At 55.8% G+C, this 26724-nt stretch overlaps 3 protein-coding genes across 4 annotated transcripts; 1 reads left to right on the top strand and 2 right to left on the bottom strand.

Annotated features, from left to right (window-relative positions):
* Positions 1-6690: 6690 nt before the first annotated feature.
* LOC137676919 (chemerin-like receptor 1) lies at positions 6691-9889 on the bottom strand. 2 transcript variants are annotated; one of them, XM_068424049.1, is made up of 2 exons: positions 9475-9889; positions 6691-8615 (listed from the first exon to the last, which is right to left on the bottom strand). In XM_068424049.1, exons 1-2 carry the CDS (start codon positions 9577-9579, stop codon positions 7512-7514), a joined length of 1209 nt encoding a protein of 402 aa, XP_068280150.1. In that variant the 5' UTR covers positions 9580-9889; the 3' UTR covers positions 6691-7511. The 2 variants fall into 2 exon arrangements, with proteins under 2 accessions (XP_068280150.1, XP_068280152.1); XM_068424051.1 differs by having other exon boundaries at positions 9165-9565.
* Positions 9890-10072: 183 nt separating this feature from the next.
* Positions 10073-17029, top strand: SHMT1 (serine hydroxymethyltransferase 1). Its single transcript, XM_068424048.1, has 12 exons — positions 10073-10155; positions 11528-11652; positions 12206-12351; positions 12652-12767; positions 12857-13017; positions 13187-13268; positions 13498-13710; positions 13982-14098; positions 14428-14550; positions 15328-15444; positions 15594-15704; positions 16165-17029. Exons 2-12 carry the CDS (start codon positions 11551-11553, stop codon positions 16332-16334), a joined length of 1458 nt encoding a protein of 485 aa, XP_068280149.1. The 5' UTR covers positions 10073-10155; positions 11528-11550; the 3' UTR covers positions 16335-17029.
* On the bottom strand, positions 16907-26676 carry SMCR8 (SMCR8-C9orf72 complex subunit). The gene is made up of 2 exons (XM_068424047.1): positions 23974-26676; positions 16907-21820 (listed from the first exon to the last, which is right to left on the bottom strand). Exons 1-2 carry the CDS (start codon positions 26316-26318, stop codon positions 21367-21369), a joined length of 2799 nt encoding a protein of 932 aa, XP_068280148.1. The 5' UTR covers positions 26319-26676; the 3' UTR covers positions 16907-21366.
* Between the last annotated feature and the right edge of the window lie 48 nt (positions 26677-26724).

Here is a 26724-nt window from a genome sequence, read left to right as displayed (position 1 = left end):
TGGTCAAGATCAGCAGCACTATATGGATCAGAATTTTAGCATAGAAAGTACAACTCAGGTACTTTCTGCTGCAGCTTTTCTCAAAAAAAGCAATTAAACTCAAATTAATTCTGGACTGCAAGGTGCATTGGAGCAAAGTCTCAAGCACCCGAGCAGATACTTCTGTCTGTGCTGGCCTTACCATGAAGGAGGAAGAACAGCCACCACTGCCAGGACTGCTCACCAAACACGCCTGCAAAACAGGACCACATTTAGATTCATATTTTGAAACTGCATTTTCTGTCATTACAAGCTGTATTTTCCATTTTAAATATTCGCAGGCCAGTGTTTCCCCATATTTCACGTTTGCTCATTGCTTCTTGCATTCCAACATTTCATCGTCTCCTTTTTTTCCCCCCTCTTTTGATAGAATCAGAGCTGGGGAAGGAGAGCAATTTAACCTGGAGCCGCTGCGCAGCTGCCGGATATAGAGCACTCCACTTGTAGCACAAGCACAAAGCAAAGACATCTGTTTGAAATATGTGAGCAGAGAGGCCATAAGCCTGTGTGCACCCCCACGGAGAGGCAGCAATGATCCTCTGCCTCTCCTAGAATCTCTCTTGAATTACACTTAAGTAATTAAGACCTCTCCCAATGCCTTGCTACTCCCACTGTTGGTAGTCTGTATTTTTCTGCTTACAGGCTGGTGCTTCCACAGTCGATTCAGGGTCATTGACCCTAGTAGGTTCTTTTTTTGTCTTGTTTTGGGGCTTTTAGGACAAAGGGGAAGGGGGGTTTGAGCTTTCTGTTAGCCTCATCGCAGAGCGGCAGAGATTTCTCTCTTAGCATCAATCTTCCTCAAAGGATTTCACTACAGGCTGGTATGGCAGAGCAGTTTAAGGCAGAACAGCTAGAAACAGCACATGGTGAAGCACTGACCCATAATGCAATTAGCAGCCTTCCCCAGAAGCATTTTTTAATACCCTAGGGCACCCAGAATTTGCTGACTATTTGATTCGTGCTGCCCCAAATTCCTGACATTGCTTAAGCAAACCACAGGACCAGGAACTAAAAGATTCTGTCTTCTGATCCTTTTTTTTTTTTTAAGGCTACTGCCTTTGTTTTCTTAGAGCAAATCAATTTCTTTCCTGCCTCTGTTTTCCTGGGCAGAGGAATGTAAGTTTAAATCTCAGCTCCCAAAGGAGAGGGATTTGTTAATTTTACAATATGCTATCCAAATGCTAAGAGTTTAACAAATAGTTGCTCCAAAACAGCACCTGGATTTTATTTCCTTTACAGTGATTCAATTAGCAGTCATCTATGGAATTCTGAAGAACTGCTGGGTGTGAATACACCAGCTCACAGAGATTTGTTGTTCTTAATCCAGATGCAACCCTGGCAAGCAGAGATGTGCAAAAAAACCACACACTTAGTCCAGCCAAGGTGAAGGGCACTGCTCATCCAGTGCTTGGCTGGACGACAGCCTGCATCCATCACCTGAGAGAAGACAAATGCTACTGTCATCCAATCTCCTGAGCTCCATCCATCACTGCTCAGCCAGGTTGGCTTTTTTTTTTTGTCTAAGTTGTTTTTTTAAAAAAGGTGGATGTTAAAACTCACCTACCAAACCACCCGACAGCGAGAATTATCAGACATGGTACACTAAAGAAACATTTTGATTTGATCCTAATGGAGCCCTGTAAATAGGTTTGGTGTCTCCCAATGGTTGGTCCTATGGGGCACCCCAAAAGCATCCTCTACCCTACACAGCCCCTCTGAGCCTGCTGGGAGGTTCTGCAGCACACAGGCACCTCCACACTGAGCACAGCCTCAAAGCCACCGCCTGCCTCCTCCCCTGCCTTCAGCTTCACTGCCTTGGGAGAGGCTGTGTCTGATTTCCAGAAGATGCTGGCTTGGGTAGTAGCCACCTCGGGAGGCAGAACTCAAAGCAGCTATAAATGTATTCCTGAATCAGGGGAGGGAGGAGTAATTTTATCATTGCTTGGGAGTGATCTGGAAAATAGCATTCCCCACATCTGGGAAGCAAAGTGCCTTAAAAAAGGCCCTGGAGCAGAGAACACGTCCTATCTACGTGAAGGGCTGTGTGAGTAGACAGCCCCTCTTATTGTTTTATCAAATATTACTGCCCAGCCGTGGCTCAGCCGTCTGCAGGAATAGGCACTGACTCATTTTGTTACAGTCCCGCTCCTCCTGAGTCACAAAGCTTTGACTGAAAGACTCGCCGGGCTCAGTTTGTTTTCCTGTTTGTAACCACGCTCTCAGCTCGGGGTCAGTCTGCAATGACTAACAGATCTGCCGCATCAGCTTCAGCACGGGCTTATCTCCAACGAGCCTTCAAACAAAGAGAGGAGAGGCTTGTTGGAATACCCAGCGTTTCACAGGTCACTGCACAGACAGACGTCTCAAGCTGGATGAGAGGGCGAAGGTTTGAACAAACACTGCCCTAAAACAAGAACCGGCAGCAGCGCCTTTTGCTTTGTTCACAGATTCTCTTTGCTTCGCTGTGTTTCTGTGCGGTGTCCTGCAAAGTGTAACAGCCAGTTAACATCCATCACCTTTTCTTTACAGACACGCTTTGCCCTTCGATTCGCCTTTAGAAAAAAAGCAGTTGAACCGGACAGTGAAGTCACGTCATTTTAGGGAATTTGAACAGCAACACTGTGCCAAACACCCTGTCCCTCTCTGTCCTACCTACAGGGTCCTGCCGTGACTTGCCATTTAGTGCACTAAGCTACAGCTCCTCCACAGAGAGCAAGCACGCATCGTGTTCACTCATCTTGTATGTTCACTAAATGTCCGTACAGATATTTAGTGAACATACAAGAATGGCTTGAGTTAGTCACAGGTCGCTACAGAGCGGGCTTACAAATTGAAGCAGAACAGGAGAAAAGATCCTGTGCTTCACATGCACAGAGATAGCCTAAGGGGTGTAAAGAAAGGTTTGGTACGAACTCTGCTCTGTACAGCTAAGCTGAACCTGGGAGAGGTGCAGGGAAGGAGCGAAGTGCAACCAGCAAGGAGCACCCTGTTCCCTTCACGGTTTGATGCCGATCAGGACCAACCCTGGATCGGCAATAGCAGGTTAACTCCTGTGCTAACATCTCCCTATGACAAAGAAACATTTCACCAATACCAGTCCTCTAACTTGCTGCATTGTCTCCCGCTGATTTCAGCAAGCTCTGGGAGATGTTCTGCTGTCAGACCTCCACGTGCTGTCTTTTGCTTGACCTTCTCTAACAAGTCCATTCCCCAAGCTCAAGAGCAGGACACAAAAATTTTACTCACCAGGCAAGTTTCACCAGAAGAAAGGCATAGGAACTACTAACTTTCACAGGGGCTTTTATTGACTCATTAAGTTCTCCTTAATGAGAACGTCCTCACCTGCTGCTGTCTCCCTCCCATTCATTTGCACCCACCATCATGCTGCTGGTACTTTCAAGGCTGTCTTAGCTCCCGCTCTTTCCTCTGTCTTTCCTCTTAACTATTCTGAGCCCAGTTTCTATTTCCATGGTTTCATCCAGGTCCCAAGGAAAAAATACCTTCTCCTCTTGAGCTACTGCTTGCCACATCCTCCTTGGCTGGTTTCCTCCCTGATATCTCTGCAGCTTCTCCCAGCTCCAGAGTCACCTGCTGTACTCTCTCCTCCAAAGCAAGGCGGTGACAGCTCTTCTTCAGAGCCCTGACTTACGTGCTTGCTAAAGCAATAATCCATTGCTGTCGAGGACCTGCTGCGTGCTGCAATTCACCCTAGGCTTTACCTCCTTGAGACTCTTGATACATCTTCCCCTAAGATCCTGTCTTCGTTACAGAAGCAGCTGTGGCTCAAGACCCAGTTACACCATGGTTGTCCCTCAGCATGATTAAACCACCACAGTTATTTTCTCTTGCAATAAAGATACAAGAATGTCTTACCATCCTGCTAGACCCTAGTCTGACCGAAACTGTAAAGCTGATCGGGAGCCACTTAGGGCTGTGATTGAATCAGGACAGGACACAACCAGGATGTAACTGGATTCTGCCAATTCTCTTTTCAGCATACCGACATCTGTCATCCCTCACCCAAACTGGCCCCATGACATAATTCTTCCCACCTACACTGGCTAGTGAAGTATCACCATCCCTCACTACCTTCCTTGGAGGGCAGCTCTGGACCACAGCTCCAGCCAGAGCAGTTTCTGCCCTCAGAAGACACAGCCTGTGACAAAACCTCTAGCCAAAAATCACCTGCCAAGCTTTCGGAGCAATTCACCAAGATGGTTTGGTGATTCCGTATTTACCTTGCCCAACACCAGAGTATTAATGACCTCATCAAACTGCTCACCCTGCTCTGCTAATTCATACCAAATGCTCTGACTGTCAAAACTTGCTTATTCTCTCAGCTAAGTCTCCCCCGTGCACGGCCTGAACCCTGCACACCCCTATGGCTCTGTCTGAACCCCACACACCCCTATGGCTCTGTCTGAGCCCCACATGCCCCAATGGCTCTGTCCGAGCCCCGCGGGCCCCAAAGGCTCTGCCTGTCCCAGCCCGCTGTTTGTACGAGCGGGGCTGTCGGATCGGCCCCTCGGCAGGACCAATGAGGGCCTGATGCCAGCGAGGCAGCGGGTTCAGCACCTTTCTCAACGACTGCAAATACTGGGGGGTTCAGGCTGTTCCACCCACCCGATCGCATCCGAAAGAGCCTTGAGAGCAAAGCTGCGTCAGAGGGGGGCACAGCTGCCAAAAGTCGTTCAACCTCTTTGGATTGTTTGCATGCCTTTGGAAAAAAAATTCCCTTTTTTTACGGTTTTCATTCAAGCTTTTCTAGATAAGCACATGACAAACACAACTATCAAAGAGAATGAACAGCCTGCCTGCTGGGAATGAGGGACTATCACAATTATCACCGTGATAATGAGATAGTCTGAACATGAGGGAACTAGATACAATGGGAGCTTTATCTTGGAGCCAGTCCCTTGGCACCCTGACCCCATATTGATGTCAGCACGGTTTCTCATTGCACAAAGGCTACGGATCAGACCCGGGCTGACAGACCCATCTCTAACTCAAGAGCAATTTGTAACACCGCAATGGCCGTTACCATCGATAAAACATTCGCTTCCCCCTTTTTGGCAAGTGTTCTCAGGGATGGCTCTCTGAAAGCTTGCTCAGTCCCTTCCCCATCACACAGGGAGATTTTCAGCTTTGTAAAGACACACGATTTTGCTTACACATAATAACGCGCCGCTTAGAGCACAAGCAACTTCTGGGAGGGATATTGCACGAGAGAGAGAGAGAAGCTTGGTCTCAGGTCTGGAGTCGGATGGGGTTGGCTGATGAAACAGAGCTGCTGCGTGAAAGGTGTGCTGGGCTTGGCTGGGATGCCAGGGGGAAGGTGGTGCTCTGTAGGTTAGTTACCTGCTGGTGTACCAGTGCTAATTCCTTAGATTGCCCAGACACTCTGCTTCATTTAAATCGTGTTGTCCCAGGGGAACCCCGTACCCACCTTGGATGTCCAAATGACCCAGAAAATTGCTTTCTTTCCTCCCACAAACCAGGTCAATACTTCAAGTCCTGACCTTCAAGGGTGCTGGGGTGAGGAGAGAAGCACGACAGCAGTCCAAGGCCTCGGTCCAACGCTCTGAGGCTCTTGTCACAAGGAATTACGTGGGCTCTGCAAACAGATAAGGAAAACCAGAAAGAGCAAACGCTGGTCTGCACAACCTTGACACTGCAATCGATGCTGTAGTTTACCACCAGGAGCAAGTAAATAGCCCCAGAGTTGCACACTGCATAGCAAACATTGCAGTTTTATCTGGATGGCAGGCAGCAATTTGTGGCAAAGGGTAAATCTCTCTGTTCGTTCATGCTTGACATATGGATGGTCTCGTTACATTCCCTGTTCTCAGCAGGTTTACACATGAAGTTAAGGTTAAGTACATGCATGCCTGTAGGATCACGACCTTCATTTAATACTACATGGCCCAGCAGACCCATAATTAATACCTGACGTGTTCAAGTGACAGCTCTCGCTCAGTAATGTCATCCATGCAGAACAGTGAGGTACGTGCAAATTCGTACGTTCAGGCTGGGAGTCAGAGGTTTTCTAGCAGTGAGGCTCCCAGGCAGGTTTCTGGCAGGATGAACGGACAAATGGTACCTTGGGGCCATTTTCCAGGCAGGTTGGGCAGGCCAGAGGAGGGAGGTGTGATACAGATGCCTGCTCGTTCAGCTGCCTAGCATGGGCTGGGAGTGACAGCACCTCAACGCTGCCGTTTTCATGTGAGTAACATTTTCTACTTATGAAAATTAAAGTGGTTCAGAGGCTGATCAAGCCTGGGAAGAAAACCCACACCATCTTCATCCTGAGCAGTTTGCAAATGTGAAACTTGACCAGACCCAGTTCAGCCACACTTGCTCTTCTTTCTTCTCTGAACTGCTGATTTTCAAAGGTACCAAGAGGTCTGAAACCCACCGATAAGCCACAACTGTGGGCTGGCCATCAGACCCATATGGACAGAGTGCCCCAGGCAAGTCCTCACACCCAGGTCGAGCCCTGTCTGCTTCGGTCATGAGACTTGCTCATGCCAGTGGTTTCCAAATTCTGCGTATTTAATCTTTTCATCCAGTTGTTCTGTTACCGAAGAAGAGCATGCTCAGTCAGGTTGGATCAACAAGTGTTCTATCACACAGGCAACACAACAGGCTGGGTACATTTTACATAACTTTAATGGGGTTTAGTAGTCATTCACCAACAGTACAAAACGTCAGATCTCTGCTATTTAAGGGCCAGAAACATCTCAAACACACACAGAGACAAGCGTTGCTCAGAAATAGTTCCGCTGGGCATCAAACCTGAGTCACTGGAGCACAACCAGTAATTCCTCCTGCTGCACAGCTGGGGAGAGAAAAGATGAGTGTCTTCCTAGCTATTCCAGACCCTACAAAAATACATACAGCCATTTCATTTAACCCTCTTTCTTTAAAAGACACATTTGTGAGAGTGCCTCCGGACAGATCCCACTGCATGTTCCAGCTGCTTTTTTAAAATTATTTTCTCCTTAAGCTTTAGCAGCCCATGCACCAGACTGGAATGATACATGGGAAAGGATCTTTATATTTTCTTTACTGATTTAATTACAAGGGACTTATGGAATAGCTCTCCCCTCCCTCCTCTTCTCCTCTGGACAGCCAAAATGCCAGTGTAGCCATACACCTCCAGCACAGCTGTAGACCTCTGGCACAGCTGTACACCTCCAGCGCAGCCGTATGGATGGAAAAGGTGCAGGGAAAAAAGGCAGCCAAGGAAGTGGCACAAGGAGCACAATGTCCTTTGACTTTCCCACCCTGCTGCAGCTCCAGAGAGGTGTTTAATTTAAGTATACTAAGTCATAGTAGGTCTGAGATACCTCCAAAATATCAGCTCACACTTTGTTAGCGTGCACAGCCCTTTGCAGCCCCCAGTCCTGCGATTAGAGCTCTGAAATGAAGGGAAATTGCAGAGAAAAGAACTGCCCCATCACCACCACCGCTCAGACCCTGGGGACCTCCGCTTCCGAAGCAGACCTGGACTTTCGCCTGCTGGTCAGGCTGCCCAGGACCGACTCCTCACTGAAGGCCCCTTCAAAGGCTGACAGGATGGACTGGCGAAACTTCTCCTTGAAATCCGGCCCCACAAATACGTACAGGATGGGGTTGATGCAGCTGTTGAAGAAAGCAAGGCTGGAAACCAAGGGGATCCCTATGTAAAGGGCCATTTTCATCTCATGGCTGGAAGAGTTTTTGGATATTTCCAGCAAGGAGAAGACGTGATAGGGGAAATAACAGAGGAAAAACGAGACTGTGACAGCAATGATAATTCTGTATGGCTTCGCCGAGTTGGCTAACTGCCTTCTTCTCAGCTTGACAGCAACGATGCTGTAGCAGATAAGAATCACCGTGAAAGGGATGAGGAACCCGCATAAGAATCGCGTTATGATCATCGCTTTATGCCGCATCCTCCACAGCCTCCGCGTTGCCTCGGACGTGTAGTCATCGGACAGAGCAAAATTATTATAGCAGCTGGTGATGTTCCTGGGACTGACCACAGTGTCCCGAAAGACGAGGTATGGGGAGCTGAGGAGGAGAGCCAGGACCCACGTCCCCAGCGCGATCCTGGCTGCCAGCTCCGGACTCCTGCGGTTGTGAGACCAGACGGGGAAGGCCACAGACACGCAGCGGTCCATGCTGATGAGTGTCAGGAGGAAGACGCTGGCGAACATGTTGAGGAATGCGATGGTGCTGTTCAGCTTGCACAGGAGCTTCCCAAACGGCCAGTGGAAGCCCAGGGCAGTGTAGGTGATGCTGAGGGGGAGGAAAAAGGTGAAGATGAAGTCGGCGATGGCCAGGTTGAGGAACCAGACAGAGTTCACTGTCTTCTTCATCTTGAAGCCGGCAATCCAGATGACGAGGCCGTTCCCTGTCACCCCCAGCAAACAGGCAATGCTGTACACCACCATGGAGAGGACGTGCATGCTCTTCTGGAGGCCGGAGTAGTCGTCATGGGCAGTGGCGTTCTCAGACTGCATGGTGGGGGAACTGGCAGAGAAGGGTGAAGGGGAAGAAGAGACGCTCTCCATCACCAGCCAGATGGAGTCCTGAAATCACAACCACACACACCGCTGTTATCTGCAGTTCCTATGGCTCAAGAGAGGTGAAAATCTTTGCTAGCAACTGTACACAAAATGTATATTCAAAGCCAGATTATATAACTTAATATATAATTAATATAAAACCCTTCTCTATAGCATCTGCACCTGCACGTCACAGAAACCACCACGACCAGAGAAACCGACCCAGGTTTTGCTGTTGGTGTCGGCGCTGTCATAACACCACCTCCATAAATGGCCTACAGCCGCAATCCGGCACGGGCCAGCAGCAGAACCACGGAAACCCAGATCCCTCAGCTGTGACGAGTCCTCTTCGGATGACCAACAACAAATCAAGCAGCAAAAAACACCCGGACTGATAAAGATTAAGTTAAAAGACTGTTCCTTCAACCAGGACCTTCCAGGGAGGTACGCTCCGGCAGGCAGGATGGTACCCAAGGGGTATCCTGGTGTAACCGCCAGCCCTTCACCCACAAACCACCCTCCCGGAGAGCCCACGTCTCCCCTCGCCCCTCCTGCTCGCCCGGCAGCACTCACCGCCGCGCTCCGTCGCCACTCTGCCCGCAGCGGGTGGTCTCGCCTCCCGCCTGACTCCCCTCTGAGTCGCTCCTCCTCGCCGGACAGTGACTCAACGCTGCCTCATCCCATTTTCCCATGGCTGGGGATCACGAGGAATTCAGTAGGATCCCTTAGTCCCTAATCTCGTTCCTCAATTTGCGGTGCATCCATTTAACCGCTGAATCCCCAGCGGCCGCGGGCTGCCTGGGGCCAGGTGGCCAAGCCCACCCGCTAAGTGGGATTCGAAACACAAGGAGAACATGGCCCCTCTCCTGCCTGCACCACTCACCCCCCCGAGGCAGCATCCTTCTTCCTGAGCACCCCGATACCCTGCCAGGCCCTGGGGCTGCCCTGGGGACCGGGCAGGCTCTGCTCCCCACGGCAGCGGCGCCATGCCGGTGCTGCCAACCCGTGCCGCGGCCTGCCACGCCTGCTCGCCTGGAGACACGAGGCCGGGGAGCCTGGGGGCTGGCTGGGAGCAGGGTGGCAGGGGGCTCCCGTCCTCCGGCTCATGGGGGAGGCGAGGGGCACCCCCCGGACCGCGGGGTGCTGGGAACACCCCAGGGCTGGGGGAGAGGCCCCCCGGGGAGCCCGGCAGGTGGGGCCGGGGCTGCGGGGTGACAGCAGAGGGGTGGCGGCAGAGGAGGGGTGATGGCACAGGAAGGGTGATGGCAGCGGAGCACCCGCCACCGCCCGCCCCGGCCAAGGTCACCCGCGCCCCGGCCGCCACGTGCTGGCAGCGCCCCTGGCCCCGCCTCAGCGCGGGCCAATAGGACGCGGGGAGGTGGAAGGACGCGGCGCTGATTGGCCCAGATACTTCCGGGACGTGCTCTCCGCTACCGCCCTACCGAGTCGGAGCGAGGCGCTGATTGGGTGAGGCGCGGAGGGGCGTGTCCGAGCGGGCTACGCTAGGCGCGCGGGCTCCCGCGCGGCGGCCGAGCGGGACCGGGACCGGGCTGCGGAGCGGCGGGTACGGGCCGTGCGGGACCGGGGCGGGGCCGTGCAGGGGCAGGGCACCCCGCTGCCGGGGGAGAGCCGGGCAGGCAGCGCTGTGCCCCGCCACCGGTGTCAGGGCAGGGGTAGGGCGGCAGCGGGAGCCGCTCGGGGATGCGGGCGGGGATGGAGGCGGGATGCGGGAGGTGCAGACCCAGGCGGGGATGGAGCCTCGGGGCCGGGGTTCATCCCTGCAGCAGGTGAACGGCCAGGGCCAGAGCGGTGTCCTGCCACGAGGGTGGAAGTGGGGGTCTCATCTGGGTGGGGATCGGCGAGCTCCGTCCCCCCCCCCGAAGGCTTCCGCAGGTCTGCCGAGAGCGCTGGGTGCGAGCACCGCTGCACCCCTGCCCTTTCCCTCACAGCCCTGTCCCCAGCCCAGCTTTTCGGACAGCGGGGATTCCCTCCCTGCCAGCCAGGCCCCGGGCTCGGCGGGGACAGCACCCCAGCATCCCCGCAGAGCGAGGGCAGCACGCAGCAGGCCCCGCTGAACGGACTTCAGCAGCTTGGCACAAGCCAACTAAGTGCTGCTGCTTAATAACCTGCTCACGGCCCTTCGCTGGCCTCGCAGGGTTAATAGGTAAAGAGCGGCATTGTTTTCAGCTAAGGCAGGAGCTGGGCTGTCACCCTGCCCGGGAGCTTGTGCTCTGCGTTATAATGGTAGCAGAGGTTGGGCCAGCCAGGCCTGGGCATCACATGTGCCGTGGGCTCAAGCTGAGGCAGAGCTGCTGCCTCTCAGGGCCGAGCTCCACCAGCCGTGCTTGCTTCAGCTGGGGTCTGGGGCCGCACTCGGACCTGCGGGGGGTTTGTCCTCATGACTATACACAAGGGAAAGTAGCCGAGAGGCAACGTAACGCACTTTAAAAACTCAGATCTGTGTGTATGAGCGCTTCACTGCCCTTGAAGTTAAACAGCAGTTTTAATAAGACACTCTTGTGTCCAGGAGAGCATTTGCTGGTGTTTCCTAGAAGCCCCAAGACTCACAGATATTTGGGAGCAAGAGGGAAAGGCATCGCTGGTGTTGCTGATTCGGTTTAGTCCATGCGTGGGTTCTCCACGTCCCCGAGTGTCTGGCCGGGCGCCGCAGAGCTGGGTGGGGGCAGCCCAGCGGGGCAGCGATGGGAGAGCATCAGAAATGATTGAAGCACTATAATTAATGAACTGGTCTTAAATCAGCAGGGGAAGCCTGGCAGTTGTCTGTGTTTTCCTCGCCCAATGGGTGCCATGGCTGGTCCCCCTGTTTCCCGGGAAGACGTGGGATGGGAGCAGGCAGCACGCAGGGACACAGCGCGGAGGCACCCAGCCCCGCTGCCATCCCAGCCCATCCCACCAACTCCCCTCTCCGCTGGCAGGTGCCACTGGACGCAGCAGGAAGATGGCAAACTCAACGCCAGCCAACGGGGCCCTCCCCAGCACGGAGCTCTGGGCCTCCCATAACAGGATGGTAATGGAGCCGCTCGACAGCAACGACCCAGAGGTGAGAGCCCTGGCCTGGCCCCCGCCCAGCAGCCGCTTCGGTCAGCCCCTGACCCCAGGCAGCCGTGGGGACACTGACCTCCTCGAGCCAGGGAGACGGTCCAAGGTGGAGCTGGTGGGACCCATCCATCCTCTGTGCCCTCTCTGCCTGCAGCAAGAGGTGGAGAGGGAGGGCGTCCTCCAGCCGTGTACCCCTAACATGGTCATAACTTTGCATCTATCGCTCATACCCCTCTGCTTGAAGCTCTGATGCCCACGCCAGAGCAGCTGGCCACCAGGCTACACGGCAGTTGCCCTTGATGCTCTAGCCCAAATGACAGCTGAATTATCTGGCAGCTTCCTGACAGGTAGAAACCCAAAACATGGCCTGTGACTGGACACATGAACTGTTTGGGATCAGCTGGACCGAGAAGGGACCTCCTCTCCCTTCTCCAGCACCTTCCCAGGCCCCTCTCCATGCCCTGTCCCCTCCGAGGGTGCATCCCCTGTGGTGGAGCATCCATGTCTCCATGCAGAGCCAGCACGGGTGAAGCTGTTTCTCTCCCCTCCCCAAGGTGCACAGCATCATCAAGAAGGAGAAGGAGCGGCAGAGGCTGGGGCTGGAGTTAATCGCGTCAGAGAACTTTGCGAGCCGAGCGGTCCTGGAGGCCCTGGGATCCTGCCTGAACAACAAATACTCCGAGGGCTACCCAGGGCAAAGGTATGGGGCTGGGGCAGAGTCCCACCCCACCCAAACCCTTGTGGGGAGGGAGAGAACCACCCGCGCTGCCAGACCTCACCTCTGGGAAGGAAGCGACGTCCTGGTGCTGGCAGCCAAGCTCCTCCGGGGCAGGATCTGCCCCTCTCGCCCTCTGTCCTTGGGCATGCCTGGGACAATCTCAGCAGGGTCATGTCTGCTGCAGCTGCTGCCCTGGTGGTTGCCGCAACCATGGCATCACCGGGTTCTCCACAGCTTGGTCACAGGGTTTGGTTTAACCCCTGCCCCATCCTTTGCCGGCAGGTACTACGGTGGGACGGAGTTCGTAGATGAGCTGGAAAGGCTGTGCCAGAAGCGAGCCCTGCAGGCGTACCGGCTCGACCCCCAGAAGTGGGGCGTCAACGTCCAGCCCTACTCAGGTAACGGGGTGCTCAGGAGAGCCAGGCCGGCTGCACCGGTCTCCGCACACCCCAGCACCCGTAACCGGCTCGGTGTGCTCTCGCTGCAGGGTCACCAGCGAACTTCGCGGTGTACACGGCGCTGGTGGAGCCCCACGGCAGGATCATGGGGCTGGACCTGCCCGACGGGGGCCACCTCACCCATGGGTTCATGACGGACAAGAAGAAGATCTCTGCCACCTCTGTCTTCTTCGAGTCCATGCCCTACAAGGTACGGAGAGCTGCTCCGTACGGAGCCAGGATGGGGTCGTCATAAGTGTTGGTGCCTCTTAAAGTTAAAAGTACCAGTGTCAGGCTCCCGGCACCCTCTCCTGCAGGACAGCGTTGAGGCTGATCTTCACCCATACCAAGGTGGGTGAACCCTCCTCTTCCTTTCCCAGGTCAACCCCAAGACCGGTTACATTGACTACGACCGGCTGGAGGAGAACGCCCGCCTCTTCCACCCCAAGCTGATCATAGCAGGTAAGGATTGAACCCTTACCTGCCTCCGGTGACATACCCTGGGTGGGGGTGGCTCCCTGAAGCCAGTAGCACCCTGGTAAGCCTGCGGGTGCTGCAGTGCCAGGAGACCTCTAACACATCCATGCTGGCAGGAGCTTGTGTGCTGTCCCCATCACAGGGCTGGACCCGGGGCTGTCCCAGGGTCCCTGCGTGTCTGCTCCTGTCCCCTCCATGTGCCATCTCCCTGCAGGTGTCAGCTGCTACTCGCGCAACCTGGACTACGCCCGCATGCGGAAGATCGCCGACGCCAACGGCGCCTACCTCATGGCCGACATGGCCCACATCAGCGGGCTGGTGGCTGCCGGCGTGGTGCCTTCCCCCTTCGACCACTGCGACGTCGTCTCCACCACCACCCACAAGACCTTGCGGGGCTGCAGGGCCGGCATGATCTTCTACCGTAAAGGTGCCTTTCCTGGCCGGGGAGCCAGGAGAAACACCTCCCCCCAGGCTGGGGAGGCTGCAAGTTAAAGCTCCTTCCAGCTCAAGCTGGGAAGGAGGGAGGGCAGGAAGGGCTGGGGCCTCCTGGGAGCATCTGGGGAGCTTCCCAGGACCAACTGTGGCCCAGATTTGAGGAGGAGCAACCACAATTCTTGAGTGGCCAGGGGGTGAAAGCAGTTTGTAGTAGAAGGGCGGCAGTGCTGCCTCGTGAACAACCCTGCTCTCCCCTCCCGCAGGCACTCGCAGCGTGGATCCCAAGATGGGCAAGGAAACACTCTACAACCTGGAGAGCCTCATCAACCAGGCGGTCTTCCCTGGGCTGCAGGGAGGCCCGCACAACCACGCCATCGCAGGTACGCACCCGGGCTGGGAGCTGGCAAAGATGTCCTGGCCAGTGTGTGACCCCCGGGAGCAGTGCTGGGGGCTCCAGCTGCCCCGAGGGGCTCGCAGCCTGGAGAGAACGCGGCAAGGAGCCGCCAGCTTCATCCAGCACTGCCCGAGGAGCGACCAGGCTTGTCCCGTCCTGCCTTTTGGCTCACGGTGATGGCAGCAGCCTGGTTAGAGGAAAGGCCTGTCCATCAGTTTGCTCAGCTCCCAGGATTTCTGCTGGCAGTGCTACACATCCCCACCAGCTCTTGCGGTGGGAGCCCCCAGCCTCACCCCGCTCTGCCTTCCCCCGCAGGGATCGCCGTGGCGCTGCGGCAGGCCATGACACCCGAGTTCAGGGCCTACCAGCAGCAGGTGGTCGCGAACTGCAAGGCCCTCTCAGCGGCGCTCATGGAGCTGGGCTACGACATCGTCACAGGTGAGGACAGGTCTCAGCGGCGGGACGGGGCTGGCCCCTGTGCGTGGCCCGGGCTCCAAGCCAGGCCACGAAGGCAGCACGTGGTTGGCCACGATGGGCAGGGCTCTGCCGTCACAATTCCTCAGGACATCCACAAAACTGTTTTGAAGCAGGCCCCCTTCCTGAGGGCAGGTCCCCTTCTGCCCCCAAAACCAGGGGCAGGCCCCGGGGCAATCCCAAGCCTTTTTTGCTGAAGTCTCGCATGGGAGCAGCGTTCATCCCACAGAATCAATCAGGTTTGAAGAGCCCTCTGGGATCGAGTCCAACCATTGCCCTGACACCACCATGGCAACTAGACCAGGGCACTAAGTGCCATGTCCAGGCTTTTCTTAAACACCTCCAGAGATGGTGACTCCACCACCTCCCTGGGCAGCCCCTTCCAATGGCTAATGACCCTTGCTGAGAAGAAATGCTTCCTAATGTCCAACCTGAACCTCCCCATGCCAAGCTTGAGGCTGTGTCCTCTTGTCCTATGGCTAGTTGCCCGGGAGAGGAGACCGACTCCCACTGCGCTACAACCTCCCTTCAGGTAGTTGTAGACTGCACTAAGGTCACCTCTGAGCCTCCTGTTCTCCAGGCTAAACACCCCCAGCTCCCTCAGCCGTTCCTCGTAGGTCAGACCCTCCAGACCCTTCCCCAGCTTGGTCGCCCTCCTCTGGACTCGTTCCAACACCTCAACATCTTTCTTGACGTGCGGGGCCCAGTCCCACGGCCCCCGCCAAACCCATCTCTTTTCAGGGGGCTCCGACAACCACCTGATTCTCCTGGACCTGCGCAGCAGAGGCACGGACGGCGGCCGGGCCGAGCGGGTGCTGGAGATCTGCTCCATCGCCTGCAACAAGAACACGTGCCCCGGTGAGGGATCCCCCGAGCTCTGCCGTGTCCTGCCCCACACGCTGGGGATCTCCCGTGGCCTGTGCAGGGCTCCTGGGGAACCACGCCGAGTTGCCACGCACGGCAGTTTCAGTACCTCATTTGGTGACGCGTGACTTGTTCTGGTGCAGGCGACGTCAGCGCCCTGCGGCCCAGCGGCCTGCGGTTCGGGACGCCGGCTCTCACCTCCCGCGGGTTCCGGCAGGACGATTTCCACATGGTGGCTCAGTACATCCACCGAGGTGAGGCCGGGGGCTGTGTGTGGGGCCGAGGATCAGCTCCGGCGCCTGGGCAGCTCCTCTGGGTGAGGAGGCACAAGCTGGGCGGCTTCCCCAGCCGCTGGTGAGGGAACGCACACACAAGTGACCCACCTGCACATCTGGATGTGGGAGAGGACATCTGGCCACACCTGGGACCGGCCAAACCCTCCCCACTGCACAGGCAGCGGGCTGAAAGCCTGCACCCTTCGCGGTCTTGTTCCAGTTATCCTCAGGGGTCCCATGCTGGTTTCCCAGAGCAGCCAGTCCCTCACCACCCGGCTGCTTCCCTCCCACCCCGGCGCTGCTGTGGGGCGTGCCGGGCTGAGCTCACAGCCCAGCCGGGGGTGGCAGGGCTGGGAGAGGGCTGGGATGCGGCCGCTGCAGGTGCGGACACAAGTGTTGCAGCCACGAGGGCTGAGGGACGCGTCTCCCTTCCTGGCAGGGATCGAGCTGACGCTGCGCGTGCAGAAGGACATGAGCCCCAAGGCCACGCTGAAGGAATTCAAGGAGAAACTGGAAGAGGAGAAATACCAGGGGGAGCTGAAGGCACTGAAGAAAGAGGTGGAAGCCTTTGCAGCGACCTTCCCGCTGCCGGGGCTGCCTGTGCTGTAACGGGGGCACCCATGCCCACTCCCAGAGCCGTGAAGGACCCAGGACCACAGCGCACCCCCAGCCTGAGACCTCAGTGCCACCTCCCTGCTGGCACTGGCTGCGGTGCAGCAGTGGCTCCTTGTTTGGCTCTTACTCACCTCTCCCCCAGCCCATTTGGGGGCACAGGACCCCCCTGAGCACAGCCCCTCTGCAGGAAACCAGCCCTTTCACCCTTAGGTGTTACAGTGGGACCGAGCACCCGGTGACCCTCAGCCTCACGGCCAGGTCCGATCCCACTCTCGCTGGCTGCCGCCTTCACCCAGACACCCCTGCCCACAGCGACCAGGGGGGACGCAGGGGCCCACCCCCTGCAGCCAGGCGTGCTGGGCTCAGCTGCACCAGAGACGTTGCAGCCGCTAAAACCCTCCCTGGTCTCTGCCTCAAGGATTCCCTTCCCTGCACACAAGCCCACTCTCCTTTTGTGCCTTCCAGACAAGGCCAAGCCTTGTCCCAAACCCACGGAGACCTCCTGGGACCACCATCCCATCCCAGCCTGCTTCTCCAGTATTTTCTCAGGCCTCTGAGGACAAAGCTTAGGTAGAACCATTTTTTAATAAGCACGGTAAAATTAAGAATTTAACCACAATGTATGACAAGAATTATAAGCTTTAAAAAATACAACCAATTTTTTTTTTTTTGTATTTCAAAAATATCTGAACCCAAATAAATAATTTTTTTTTTTTTTTTTTAAAAGTACATTTCTCAGACTAGTCATTTGGTGTTAACATCTGTTAAACTCTTGTGCAGTAACACTTACAGCACGACACTAAGACATGCTTCGTGGGTTTCTCCCGGTCACACTCGCTCTAACTACCGCCGCAAGCATTCGGCACGCACAGGCACACACACGGAACTCCACATGCAGTGAGAGGATACAGTGCTTTAAAATGAGATGAGAATTCCTCCTCGCAGCCCTCGGAGGCAGCTCGCAGCCCAGCCCCATCCCCGTGCCGGCAGCGAGGCGGCCAGCGGGACCGGGTACCCTGTTTCTGCCTTCCAGTTAAAACGCGTCTCGGGGACCGGTGTGTGGTGGGTTTGTGACCCCCCTGATACTGGGGTGCAGTCTGGTGCTCTGATGTTGTGCTACCAGGGCACCGCGCAGCGCCAGCACCCTCCTCCAGCTCGGGCAGCTCGCTGATTGCCCATCACACCTTATGACAGGAGCCTTGTCCGAACGCTGCTACGAGCCCTGGGTCCTGCCCAGCTCCCCGAGACACTGAATCCGCAGCATGGGCTGTCGCCCACCACCAGCCCGGGGGGCTCAGGGCCCCCTACACTCAATGAACACCAAAGAACAGGCCTAGGGGCATGGAGCCCTCAGCTCCCGCCCCTCAAGCGCCTCTCCCACCCCTTACCGAAGGGTGAATATTGCTAGAGTAGAGGCAGTACTTCCCCAGGCAAGGCAAGACAGCTTCGGAGCTGCTTAGAAGTGATTGCTACTGGATGAAAGTAAATCCGAGCATTATTCTCTGAGAAATGAAACCTGTGTAGGGTTAATATCGCCTACTCCTATGGCTGACCCTCCTCGGGGTGGGATCTGAAAGCAGCGGGCTGGTGTAGCACAGAGCAGGGGCTGGTCTCCCAACGAAACAGGGGAGTGAGAAAAGAGAGCCCTGCCCTCCCGGCTGGGGGCCACAAGAGACCTTCGCTCTGATGAATTCTCAGTCAGGCTTAAAGCCACCTCGCCCCGACAGCCAGAGCAGGGGGAGCAGGAGCCAGCGGTGCGGGAGGCGGGGGCATGCTGGCAGCACTCACGGAAGCAGGCGACGGCCATGCACAGCACCGCTGGCTCCCGCGGCGGGATGGCTGGTGAGCATCGCGCTGCGGCGGCGAGGAACCGGCCCTGCTCGCGGCGGGAGGACGGCTGGACGGTGCGGGGCAAGCCGGCGAACACACGTGCCAAGGTTCGTCACAGGAGCTGTTGGTGCGAAGATCATAACTTGTTATAAGTCTGCCAATACCAGGAACTAGTGAGGTAACACGGTGGAGATGGGGGAAAAGCCTTAAAGTGCCCATACAGGGATCTTCGCTGTACAGGAGCAGAAGGTCAGACAGAGAAATTACTGAGCAAAGGGGAATCCAGCTCCCGAACCACCGGCTGCACTCGGGCTCCCCCTGATTTCTGCCCTCGTTCAGGCACCACAAGCAGCGAGGGCAGGCTGGGCTCCAGGTGCACCCAGGTACCACAGCCCGGTGTAACCCCCCCTTTCCTGGAGTCCGAGGTTCCCCTGCTGTGAGCCAGCTTTAGGAGGACAAGTGAGCCAGCTTTAGGAGGACAAGTACTCCAAGGCGTGTTTCCCCACAGCTCCTGCTTAACGGCTGAGTTCCTGTTTCCAAATGGGCTGGACAGTCCCAGCAAAGCCCCAGGGCATCCTCCCGAATCAGAGCTGCTCTGTGGCGGCGAGATGAAGCGGGTCAGACAGGTGGTAGTGCAAGTATTGCTCAACACAGCCTTGAGTATCAGATAGTACAGGTTTGATAGAGGGAGCAACAAGAAGCGAGTTATTTATCGATTTATGAACGCAACTGAACACCACAGGTAGAGACCACTGGGACTAAGAGAGCAGACAACACTAATCATCCATCCCGCTCCGCTGCTCGGTGCCGTCAGCCTGGAGGAAGACGTAAGTGGATCAGCAGGAAAACAATTCGTCCCTCCCTCCTCAAACCCAAACAGCATCAGGTCGCTTTCCAGCAGGAAACAAGCTCCCGTGTGGAGCACTTCTCCAGAGCTGTGGGCCAGGCAGGACGCAGGAGCTTCGGTCTGCTCCATGTCACCTGCATCGCTCAGCCACCGAGATGCCTCTTCCCCCCGGGAATCTCGCCTCAGCTTCAGGGTGGAAGCCGTTCGGGTACAGATGAACAGACAAGGGGGCACCTCGAGTCACTTGAGAAAGCAGGCGTTGTCGATGGACACGAAGTCTTTCCCCAGCAGATCCAGTTCACACGACAGGAGGGCAGGGTTAGGAGAGGAGAAGGCCTTTAGCCATGCTTTAAGGGCGCGCAGCCCCACGCACAGGCACACCGCTCGCCTTCAGCGAGGGCTTCCCAACTGCCACCTGAACACACCACCACAAGCAACCCCGTAAGCTGCCAGACACAACACGAACGTTTCAAACAGCCTCCCTGCCCCGCTGGTTTACACCTCCTGCACCACCCCAGAGAGCCCTTTCCAGGGGAGGGAAAGAGGCAGCAGCAGCAGTACCGAAGCGCAGATGCTGGTGCCAGATGACAGCCTCCCCACGGAGCCTCCTTGCCTTTGGGACACAGGTTTCGGAGCAGTGTGGTTCTCACAGCAAGTTTCAGTGGGGTATGAGCACGCTGACAAACCCTGGTCTGTGCACAGAAACTTCCCTGGGCAGGGAATGAAGATCCGCTCATCTCCAGCCCTGCCTCACATCATCACAATAAACAGAGATTTAAAAAAAACCCAAATGAAACAACACATCAGCTCATCTTGTACCATCTCAGCTGTTCTCACCCCATCATCAAGAGCGACAACAAGAAATAAAACCAAGGATAACTTTCCTAGCAAGGCTTTTCTTGCTTAGAAGTACCACGGAGGCTGCGACCGCCACATGGCACCGGGCAGAGCAGACCACAGCCTGGGACAGGCAGCCAGGGAGCAGCATCTCCTATGAGACTCCAGAGGGAAGCCCTGTGCCCGGGCACAAAGCTTTTGGCACCGACAGGAACCATCTGGGAGCATCACCACACCGGTGGCACAACCTTTATGGCACAGGCAGTGGCGCAGAAGCTTTAAAAGGAAAGTCCTCAGCATCCAGGCTCAGAAAGCGGCAGTTTTGCCCCATCCAGAGTGCCCTGGAAGAGGTAGTCGAGACACAACAAAGGCTCGGCCAGGAGCAGCACGCAGCGACGCTGACCCTGCTGTACCACAAAGCACAAAAGCCAACTCCCCAACAAAAAAAAACAACAAGAAACTGTTTGGGATACACGGAGGAATCCCGTACATTCATCCCCATCTCCCCTGAGCGCTCATCTCTCGCCAGCCAGGCCGCCTGCTCTAACAGCCTGCTGTCTCACAGTGTAGCTCCAGCTGAATTGCACTGTTCGTTTCCCCATCACAAAAAGCACCTAAAAATGAGGGTCCCCCCGGCTCTGTTCAGTTCCACTCTCTCCTTAAAAGGCCACCTTCGACCTCACATGCTTTGAAGATTCCCGGTCTCCATCCCACCCTTCTCGCAGGTCGCCCAGCAAACGGGACGTGACAAACAAGGCACAGTGCTCTACATTCACAGCGGCAGCTGTCTCGGTGCTCGCCAGCACTCAGGAGTCCTTCCACGTTCTGGATTTTAACAAAGCTGAGAGAAACCAGCAAACGCTTTCTGGAGAGAAGCACGTGTGCCTCCACTGCTCTGCCACCCGCCTGGGGACAACCCGTCCTGGGAAGCACCAGGGAACTCCGAAAAATGCGGGGAGCGACACACAATCCGCTCCCACTGCGCACGGACGGGTAACTGCGAGCTGCCACCCTGCCAGGGAGCTGCCGAGCTACAGTCACGCGAGACACTGGTGGATTAAAAACACTTCACGTGGCCTTTACAGCTCCCCTCTGGCTGCCGCCCCGGCTCCACGGAAGGGACCGACAGCACAGAAGCGTGCGGAGCACTGCGTTATTTGGGGGGCTGCACACTAGTACGTACTGATCCCCAAGACAGCCCACCTCTCTCTCCACGCCGTAATCCCCCTGGGGTGCTGCCACGATGCGCTTTAAAATTAAAATGCCCCTTCTAACATTTAAAAAGAGACTGCCCGGTGGTTTGTGATGGAACATCTACGTTCTTGGCTACAGGGAACCACAGAGAAATCTGGTCCCTCGGACACTGATTTCTGTGGAGCAGAGACGCTCGCAAACACATCGGCTTCTTCGCCCCTTCCCGACGTATGAGAGCTACTGCAGACGGCGTCAATGTCAAGCACGGATGATCTTTGTCAGGCTCGGAGGACGCAAGCAGACGGCCCACAGGCGAGGCTAGATTTTGTACAAAAAGCTGGGCACATAGTCAAATCTGAGCAGAGGGTTCACCCCCCGGCCGGGTTCCTGAATGTACTGCAGCTTCAGCAGCTCAGCTAAATACTGTACGATTTTGATATCTTCGTTGGCAAGGCCCAGTTGAAGCCTCAGAAAGTTCATCCTGCGATTCACAACGGCTTCCTCCGGTTCCCTTTCACTGATGGGGAGGTGCAAATGATGGCAGAAGGTGAAGAGGAAGGCTTTTGAACACAGCTGGGTGAGGATGCTTTGGACGTGCATATAGTAGGTGCTTCCTCGTTTGATCTGCGTGCGGTGGTCTGCCAGCCGGGACACCAAGGTGCCTTTGTAAAGCGGGCAGCGGAGAGTCTTACTGTCGGCGTCCAGAACGCTGACGTACCGGCTGTGTCGGCTCAGGGCGTGCAGCACGTTCACGCCGGCAGGCGACGCCGTCCTGAAACAGCAAGGAGAGAGGTCACGGCTGGAGGGGACCAGAGTTAAACAGCAGGCTGTGTCCGTGCCCCTGTATCGCAAGGACTTGCCCTCTAGCTCATGAGCTGGTGCGAGAGCCTCTGCGGGCAAATAAAGTCTAGCACAGAAGAGAACAGCCAAATAATCTCAGATCCCAAAGAAACCTCGATCCCCTGGCTCCCCGCATGCACTGATCCGCACCACTTCCTAAACCACCGCACTTCAGGGCAGCGTCCTCCCTCAGCAACATGGAGAGGGAGTGATAGGACATCTCTGGTGAAGAGAAGCAAATCCTGCAGCAGCTGGTAGCTTCTGGATGTGACAAGGACTCAGAAACCCAAACCAGACCCTCCTGGCCAAGAGCTCCACTCTCCCCCCATATCACTGTGTTGGGAGGAAGCTGCCCTGAGGTGGTCGAAGCCCTGAGTGAAGCGAAACCTTCTGCCCTTCCTTTAAAAAGGGAAAACCATCCTTAAACCAGAATATTCCCTGGCTGAGCCTGGGCATTTTTCACTCAGGTGCAAACCCACAGCACATTCACAACATACCATTATCCGACAAGCCTAAATTAACGTTATTTAAATGCAAATTACAAGCCTACGCCAACTCTACCTTCTGCTCCTCAGCTCTGCGTGGGTGCAGTCGCTCGGTGGAGATACAGCTCCCAGCCTCAAACCAGGAGCCCCAGCTGCTGGTGGCAGGGCTGTCCCTGTGCCCGGGCAGCGTCCGGCCTTAGGAGACGTAGCACCCTTACTGGAATAATTAATTTAGCCTCTAAGTTCCTTCCCAAAGCCCTTGTACAAATGGTTTGCTGAGAGCACCCACGTTAAACTCTACACTTAATTAACATTCCATGGAGGAGAGTTTAAATGACTGACACACGTTACAAGCAGTTCTTAAAAAAAAAAAATTACTTTTGTTTATAAAAATTGCATCTAACCACAAACATTGAGCAACGAGTAAACACTCGGGGCTTTTAAAAACCTCATCGACAGACAGAGGAGTTTGGGAGCAGCTCTTGGCAGAGCTGTCATCCTGCCTCACAGCACCAAAATAGGGGTAAACTCGCAGCTCAGGATAATTTCGTCACCACAAACCCCCAGCAATGCAACACTGAGCAGCCCACAAAGCAGGTTTCTGTATTTTGATTTTCATGCTGCTCAGAAACACTCTTTCAGGAGCTGCTCCAGCCCAGCTCTGAGCAATGGGCTGCCACTCATGACTCATGTTTTCCACGCTGGTGACAGCAACGGCCATTCCCTGTCATACCTGCACCCACAGCGCCAAACACATCCTGGTAACACACAAAGAAAACCCTTTTCATAACAGCAACAAAGGTAGGGCCAAAGTGTTGAGAGCTGAGCAATGGCTGTTTGCTCATATAAACCACAAAGCTGCATTTCAGGCCTGGGTGTCGGGGAAGGGGTGCTCGCTCTCGCGATGGTCCTCACCCTGAGCAGCCGTTTCCTTTGCATCTGAACTGCAATTCCAGCTCCACGGACCTTTTTTCCTGCACTAAAGCTTGTTATAAATAAATCTCTGTCCACCTGCACCCACTCAGAGAGCCCAGCAGCTCCACAGGCTCCACGCCTCCACCCTTCCCCACAACACTCCAATTTCTGACCTACTGATCTCATCGACACTGCGTCATCTCTTCGTTAGTGTCCACAAGGGAAAACCCTCCCTGTATCAAAGCATCCATTGAAAAAAAAAACCAAAATTCTAGCTTGAAATGTCATAAGTGTTTCGGCAGGAGACGAGGGAAAGCAGAGCAGCTGAGGGGTCGCCACAAGCACCCTTATCAGATCATCCAGGAAACCAGCAGGACTCTTTGTTTGTTCTCTGCCAGGCTAAGACCTAAACCACAAGGAAATCTCCTGGCCAAATAATTAGTATGAGTCAGGCAGCAAGCGCCCAGCAGATGTTTTAAATATTAACTCTCAAGTGAGGCTGGATATAAAGTGACAGACAAATCTACCCCCCCTTCAAAATATATCCCATAAGCAGAAATTCACGGCAGGTAGTTGGACAGAGAACTCCCCTGCGCACCCATTCCCCCACAAAATTTCCGCTTAGGAGGTGAAGTTTTTAATCACACACCTCAACACTGCTAAAGCAAACAGATCCTCCATTTACCTCTGCAGCCCGATCAGCTTCCACTTCTGGAAATCCACGACGTGCAGAGGCGAAGTGACCCAGTGCTTCACGGGCTTGGCGTAAACGCCGCAGTTCGGCACGAAGATGGAGAGCGCCGTCACGAGCTTCTTGACTATCGCTTCCTCCTCCCCCAGCACGACGAGGGTCCTGCCACTGAGCAGGGAGTAGATGGCGGGGTGAGCGAAGGGGTACTGCCTGATGAACCGCAGCGCGTTCTGGCCAGCCTTTTTCTTGTGCCTTTCGCTCGCCTGGCAGGCGGGGTGAGCAGGAGAAGGGGTCCTGTCGGAGCCCGTGGAGGCGGCGCTGCTGATGTAGCTCGTGGAGTCCGAGCACTCATCCAGGCTGCTCTTACTGACCTCCCTGTTGCCCGTCAGGTAGCGGGAGTCGAGCTCGTAGGGGAGGAGCCCCCCCGAGATGCCGTCGTGGCAGGGGAAGCTCCCGCGCAGCCCCGGCTCAGCCTGCCGGTACGGCTGCGGGGGGATCCTGACCACCCCGTCCTCGTCGCAGGGTTTCTGTCCCAGGTCAGGCAGAGGCTCGAGGAAGTTGGGACTCTCCTTCCCGATACAACAGGCAGAATCAACCTGCACTAAGTTTTCCTGTTTGGAAACATCTTCCTGCTCGTCGGCGTTGTCCGGGTTTAGTTTGGGGGTGAAACGAAGGCCTCCCTCTTCGTCATCCACGTAAGGTTCCTCGTTAATGGCACTTGGGTAGCTCGCTTTGAAATCTTCCGGGATGAGCGACTCGGAGGGACACGTGCTGAGCACCTCAATGCTGTCCTCGCTGACAGTCCGCCGGCTGCCCACCTTGCTCCTGCCCACCTGGGGGCTGGGGCTGACGGGCAGGCTGGCCTGGCTGTCTGATTTCGTCAAGCCAGATGCAGATTTCTCCGTTCCAAGAACCTCGATGCTCTCACCGCTGCTGATGCTGCCTTTAATATCTGCATCGAGATAGTCCAGGTTCTCCTGGTGTTCGAACGTCACGGACTCGGGCATTTTGGGTTCTTGGGAGTCCTCAATTTCCTGCTCCATCTTGATGGGCACGCACTCCACGCTGGACCTGTAGGATCCCAGGCTGATGACCACTTTAGGAGGGGAGGACTCTTCCGAACACTTTCTATCGACAGCATCTTGACTGAGCCCCTGGCAGCCTCTGTACTGTTTTTCAGGTGATTTTTCATCCAGAAAAGATACATCCTCAAAGAGGAAGTTCGTTAGGCTTTGTTGCTTTAAGAGCGCCCTGCTGATCTGGTCTGTCAGGAGGTAACACACGTCACCTCTGAAAGTCCTCTCGATCTGATGCAACTGGTCAAGGGTTTGGGTGAAAAAATAAATATCGCAGAGTTCCTCCAGTGTCTTCAGCTTCTTGTCAAAGCATTTGGCAGACTTGGCTTTGATGAGCTTGGGGGTATAGGACGGCGCTTGGGCATAAAGGTGCGTGTCACCAGGCTCGGCAAGGTCGGAGGTAGTCAGGTCCTGATCGCAGCCCGCGTTGGCCTGATCCAGCGCACACTCTGGCTCGTAGGGGTGGAAGTCGGACTCCTTCAGCTTCCTGTAGGGGTACGACCTGATTTGTTTCAGCAAATCTTGGTGCTCGATGATAGACTTCTCCACACTGGCCAGCTCGTTGGCCTTCTCGATGGCTTGGGTTGTGTAATACCCTTTGTCATTGGCTTTCTTCTGTATCTCGGTTTCCGTGTGCAGGACAGTCCTGGTGTAGTCGAGATCTTTCAGTTTCTTTTCCAGTTCGTTAGCGAAAGCTTTCCTGTTCCCCGTCTTGAGGCATTCGGAGGCTTTGGAGAACTCCGCAGAGAGTTCCTGAAACTGCTGCATGATTTTGTGCTCGTCAGCAGAAATGTAGGCCATGCAGAAGGGCCTCACGAAACCCCTGGCTTCGAGGTCGTACAGAGTCAAGTGGTGGACGTACGCGAAGGCCCCTTCCTTCGAGTCCCCCAGCACCACTTTGGAATCCTCCACGAAGTTCAGCTTCGGGTAGGCAGAGCCGGGAGGGTGCCCCACGAAGGAAGCCTGGTAATCCACAGACATGATCCGAAGGGAAAAATAATTGAGATCGAAAGTGCCCGACACTTTGGCGTCATCAGGGATGGTCAGGAGGGGCTGGGGCCCCACTTGCTCCGAGAACTCGGAGATGAGGATGAAGTCCCGGGTGAACTTGGAGCTGGCGACCTTGGCCCAGGGGTTGGCTCCGTGGCTGGCGAAGGGGAAGAGCGGCACCGAGTACTCCTCTGGCAGGGGCGGCTCGCTCCACAGCTCATCCTCCAGCTCCTCCTCTCTGGTGAAGGCCACCACGTCAGGGGCGCTGATCATATTTCCCGCAGGAGGGGACCGACATGGAGCAGCGAGGCCCCCTCGGTCCCCTCCGCCACCGCCGGGCCCTACGGGAGGCCCCGCCGCAGCCCCAGCCCCGGCCCGCCCGCAGCCAGGCCCCCGCCGCAGCCCCTTCTCACGCCTCGGCCATGGCCAGGAGCCGCCGGCCCCGCTGCCCCACCGGGCCCCGCTGAGCCGCCTCCCCTCACGGACGCCGCAGCCCCGCAGCCATCTTGGGGTCACATGACGCCTCGACCTCTCACCCGCCACCCGGAAGCGAGGCCGCCTCCGCCTCCTTCCACGTTGCCGTTGTTTTTTTTTAACGTCCGCCGTTCCTTGGCGTTACCGAGCCCGGGACGGACCCGGCGGCGGCGGGGAAACAGCAAACCGGGGCGGGACGGCGGGG

The sequence above is a fragment of the Nyctibius grandis genome, chromosome Z (assembly GCF_013368605.1).
Source record: "Nyctibius grandis isolate bNycGra1 chromosome Z, bNycGra1.pri, whole genome shotgun sequence".
Classification (NCBI taxonomy): domain Eukaryota; kingdom Metazoa; phylum Chordata; class Aves; order Nyctibiiformes; family Nyctibiidae; genus Nyctibius; species Nyctibius grandis.
The sequence above is the reverse complement of the archived record's forward strand: the minus strand, read 5'-3'. Positions and strand labels throughout refer to the sequence as shown.